At 58.3% G+C, this 5021-nt stretch overlaps 1 protein-coding gene across 1 annotated transcript; it reads left to right on the forward strand.

Annotated features, from left to right (window-relative positions):
- Nucleotides 1–258: 258 nt before the first annotated feature.
- LOC113962699 (LIM/homeobox protein Lhx4-like) lies at nucleotides 259–920 on the forward strand (the record flags this gene model as incomplete). Its single annotated transcript, XM_027673462.1, is given in 4 exon segments — nucleotides 259–430; nucleotides 522–668; nucleotides 671–810; nucleotides 813–920. Coding segments are annotated over 4 exon segments (567 nt in total), but the record flags the coding sequence as incomplete, so codon positions are not given.
- Between the last annotated feature and the right edge of the window lie 4101 nt (nucleotides 921–5021).

Below are 5021 nucleotides of genomic sequence, written 5' to 3' on the forward strand. Positions count from 1 at the left end.
TTGCCCTCCAAGCTGGGCGCACTGGTGTTGGATCCATGTCCCCCCCCTACCCCAGCTGGCATACTGGGTTGCAGGGATGCTGGGGTGCAGGAGTGCTGGATTGCAGGGTGTTGGCATGTGAGGTTGCAGGGGTGCTGGGTAGCGGAGGTGCTGGCATGCTGGGATGTAGCGGTTCCATGGGTGTTGGATGCAGGAGCGCTGGCATGCAGCAGTGCCAGGGTGCCGCGGTGCCATCGATGTCCCCATTTCCCGCCCCAGGTGTGGTTCCAGAACCGCCGGGCCAAGGAGAAGCGGCTGAAGAAGGACGCGGGGCGGCACCGCTGGGGGCAGTTCTACAAGAGCGTGAAGCGGAGCCGCGGGGGTGGGAAGCTGGAGAAGGAGAGCTCGGCCGAGGACTGCGGAGTCAGCGACAGCGAGCTCAGCTTCCGCGGTGAGCGGGGCGCCCGCGCGGGGCCGGGGGGGCCGCGGGGCCGCCCCCTGCGCTGACCCCCCGCTTCTGCTCTCCCTCCTCTCCCCGGCAGAAGACCAGATCCTCTCCGAGCTGGGCCACAACAACAGGGTTTACGGCACCGTGGGGGACGTGGCGGGCGGACAGTTGCTGAACGGCGGCTTCTCCATGGAGGGGACGGGACAGTCGTACCAGGACTTGCGGGACGGGAGTCCCTACGGCCCCCCCAGTCGCCGTCCTCCATCTCCTCCCTGCCGTCCCACCCGCCCTTGCTGAACGGGCTGGACTACGCCATGGACGGCAGCCTGGGGCTGGTGGCCCACGGGGCGCAGGGGGTGAGTCAGACGCTGCGGGCCATGGCCGGGGGGGGGGCCCCACCTCCGACATCTCCACGGGCAGCAGCGTCGGGTACCCAGACTTTCCCACCAGCCCGGCCTCCTGGCTGGACGACATGGATCACCCCCCTTTCTAAGCGCTGCTCGCCCCCCGCCCCGGCCCCCTCGCTCCCCCCCCCAGCCCGCAAGCGCAGCACTGAGGGCACCCGCCGGCGGTTGACCTTTCCAGGATTTCCCATGGGAATTGGTCCCGGAGGGCTGCAGGGAGGGGCGGGCAGCACTGGCGGTGGGTAGGGGCGTCTGTGCTCGGGGCGGGGGGGCACGGATGCCTTCGGGTGTAAGCACAAGAGAGATGTCGGCGCACGGGATGCACGGCGAGGACCCGGCGCAGGGCTGGGGCACGGCCGTAGTGTGGGACAGCGGGAGGGAAAGAAGGACAATCAGGGATGGCAGAGTCCGTCCCGGCACCCGCACCAGCCCCGCAGTTCCCGCACCCCCCTGCCGAGCACCGCTGCTATTTTCAAGAGTTATTTTTCGATACGGAGCTGAAATGCAACTCGGCGCTGCCCGGAGCCTCAGCAGAAAGAGAAATCTATATTGTAGAAGGGTTTATTTTGCCGGGGACGTGTCCGAGTGGGGCCATTGTCCTGCTGCCCGGGGCGATGCTGCCGGGGAAGATCCTGCCTGCTCCTGGCCTGGTGGCCGCGGGGCTATGATTTATCCCTGGGCACACAGGAGTGTTTATGGAGCATCACTGCGGTTTCACCATGGTCACGCGATGGGGAGGAATTAAAAAACAATGCCTCTGGCTCGGGATGCCCACTGGCCAAGCTGGGCTGTGGTGGAGCCAGCAGGGATGCTTGGGGCTGGCACCTGGAAAGCAGCTGCTGGAAGGGTGGGTGGGAGAGGTGGGCAATGTTTGCTCTGAGGGTATTGCAAAAAATTCCCCCCAAAAGGGGGAAAAAGGGTATTTTGTCAGCTGCAGAAGCAGCTGTGTGGTGGGGAGTGGAGGGGATTGGGGTGTGAGATGTCCCTGGTATAGGCCACCGATGTCCTTTGGTGCCGTGGGGCTGATGGCACCAAGCGTGGGTGGAGGCATCCAGGGAGGATTCAGGTGGCTTTGGCACATCCTGCAAGCCCCATGGGGTCTGCTCCTGGCTGGGCCCACCCAGCACCAGCCCCTTGCTCAAAACCCACGTGCCTCTCTCCCCCAGCACAGTCCGCACCCCCTACCCTCACACATTCAGCCCCATGGATAAAATCCAGCTCCACACTCTCTGCCTGGGGTGCCCAGCTCTGTCCCAACCCCACAGGGATGCCCCAGCCCCCGGGTCCCTGCCATCCCCTCTGGCTCTGGGGTGATGCTGATGATCCCAGACTGCCATCCATCAGGGAGGGCTGGGGGTGGATCCCCTCAGCTGGCTGCTGCCAGGGGCCTTGGGAGCTCTGAAAGCAAAGGGGAAAAAAGAATAAAAATGAAAAAAAAAAAGCCACACAAGAAAGCACATCACTGGTCTGTCCCTGTCCCTCCTTGCCCCCCCAGCTGGGTGCATTGGTGCTGCAGGAGCTGCCCCAGCTGCATCCACGTGCCTCCCCCCTCCCCAGCCTTGGGTGCTGCTTCGTGCCAAGCCCCCGGCCTTGCTGGCACTGGTGGGGAGGGGGACGGGGGAGAGCCGTGCCCGCTGCTCTCCATCCCCCTTCGACAAGGCCAAATGTCTCCTCCTCCCCTCGCTGTGTAAATTTTGTACAGTTCCAGAAAGTGAGAGTCTTGTTTCCTGGGGGGGAAAAAAAAGGAAAAAAAAAAGAAAAAACAAAACCCCGACAAAAATAATAATAATAATAATAATAAAAAAAATTTCAAAGAATAAAACCTTATTTATTGCCATGTCTTGGGGAGAAATGATCCTGCCCAGTGCCCCTGAATTCGGGCCCAGGGCGTTGCTTTTGTTCCCTGCCTCCGGTGCATTGGCATGAGATGTGTACAGTCACCCCCTCCGCCGCGAGGGAAAGCGATGGCAAATAAACTCGGGATGCTCTTTAGCAGCTGCTGTCTTTGGGATTTTCTTCCTCAGTGGGAGGGCCGTGGTCACCACCAGCACTGCCTGCTCTGGCACCCCTGGCTGTTTGGGATCAGGATTGCTGGCGTCCTGTCCAGGAAGCTGGCATTCCTGTATGGAACAGGTGACATTGGTCATGGTGCCCTGGCTTTTTAGAGAGGTGGGTGGGTTTGGGGTGGGCATCTCCATCGGTGCCATACAGCACCCTGAGGCGCCACAGCTTTCCTGGCACCCTGCAGCAGTGGCAGTGGGCACCTGGCTGTGCCACTGCAGCACCCGCCCAGCACAGGTGAGATGGAAGAGCCGTGCCAGGTGGGATGGGGGGGTCCAAGCCCCTCCGTGGGCACCGGTGTGTTGGCTTTCTATATTTTAATCATTTTAACATTTAATGCTTCTCAATTAAAGTGATTTCCTGGAGTAGATGCCAAGCTTAGGGCGAATGCACATTAACCACTTTCTGTATCGGTAGTTAAAGGCACCAAGGGATTTAAACAGCAATCCGCAAGGCTGCTGGGGAAAGGTTTGGCTGAATAAAGCAGATTATAAACAATAATATATGTCTTTCTCTCCTCCCCCCCACCCCTGCTTTCTTTTTTTTTTTTTTTTTTGGAAAGGCTCCAACCTCACAAACAGACCTAAAGTGCTATAAACATCTCCAGGGCTGAGCGCTTGGGCCCCAAATGTGCTCTCTGAAAGCACCGGCACCGTGGCTGCTGCTTTCCATCCCGGCTTTAACAAGAGTTTTTTTACTACCCAGCGTGTCCATCAAGCCAGGCAGTGGCTGTGCATTATGGCACTGCACAGTGGTGGCCTCGGTTGTCCCCAGCCTTGATGCCACCAGCATAGAGCCAGTGTGACCCCAGTACTGGGGTTGGGTCTTTGCTACCTGGATGGAAAAGCTACGGGCTGTGATGAGCCCCGGCACTGCCAGCCTGGGGGTGCCCTGGGCAGGGGGAAGGGGAGCAGAAACCATTGTAGGCCCTGGCATAATATTAATGGAAAATAACTGTCCAAGCCATTTTCCCCACCATGGAGCCTGACCTGTGCCGTGTGTGGTGCAGTGGCGGTGCTGGAGCCAGTGCAGTGACTTTGTCAGCGCTGGCAGGAGCCACAGACACTGTGAGGGGCCAAAACCCTCACGTGCCTCCTGCCCAGCCAGTCCTCAGTGAAAGGAACATTCCCATTTCCTTTCCTGAGGCTGGATGTGCTGCAGAAAGGACTTGATTGCAAGTGGCTTCCTGTCACAGCAACGGAGATTTCCTATGCTTCCCCCAAGGCTGTAAATCTTGTCTGGGGAAAAGCAAACTCACAGCAATGTCCCACAGGGAAGGCACAGTCTCCTCTTGCCATACTCTCCCTCCCAGCTATCCCAAAGCACAAACCCAGCCCTGGTAGCTGGACTCACCAGCACAACCCAGTTGGGATCCTGACGAGGAAGTAGGAAGCCCCACAACCATCCCACCTCACTCCAGCATTGGGGCATTGCCATGAGGCACATTTTTCCCACTTTCTGGATATTTGGCCAGCTGAGAAGACCATGAAGTACCTGAGAGGCCCACAGGGGTGACAAGGTGGGTGCAGGTTTATCTCTGTGCCCAGCTCTTACCAAACCTCAGCCCTAAATGAGCCACTCCAGGGACTGGCACATGGCAGGAGGACCTGGAGCTGATTATGGAGGCGAGGGTTTAAAGCCATTTTATTCAACATGTGTTATGTGAGAAACAGAGGGACAGACAGACACTTGTATGACCCTCCTGTCTTTGCAGGCCTCTCTCCACAGGACAAGAGCTTGAGCAGAGCTGTGGCAGCATTGAGCTACCTCCCATCCTTATTGCTTCCAAGGAATCAAATCACTCCCTGAAAAAAAAAAACCAAAAAACCAAACACTCCATCCTGACACTGTGCTTTTATTTATAATATTTTGTTTGGACCCAGGGGAAAAAGAAAATAAACCAAAGTTCAACCTGAAAGGGAGAGATGAGCACCCCTCACCTGGCCCAGCAGCCCTGCCCTCCCCACGGAGGAGCTGACCAGTCAGCCCAGGCTGCTCTAGTGAGACAGCCAATGCAGTACTTGTGTTTGATACATTAAAATAATTCCTGGGGCCTTCTCCAGGCCCTCTCCCCACTCCCTCCCCCCCCTCAAATACTGATAAATGTCAGAGCATGCAGAACTCTGATC

Source organism: Neopelma chrysocephalum, unplaced genomic scaffold (assembly GCF_003984885.1).
Source record: "Neopelma chrysocephalum unplaced genomic scaffold, ASM398488v2 Primary Assembly neopelma1_184628, whole genome shotgun sequence".
Classification (NCBI taxonomy): Eukaryota; Metazoa; Chordata; class Aves; order Passeriformes; family Pipridae; genus Neopelma; species Neopelma chrysocephalum.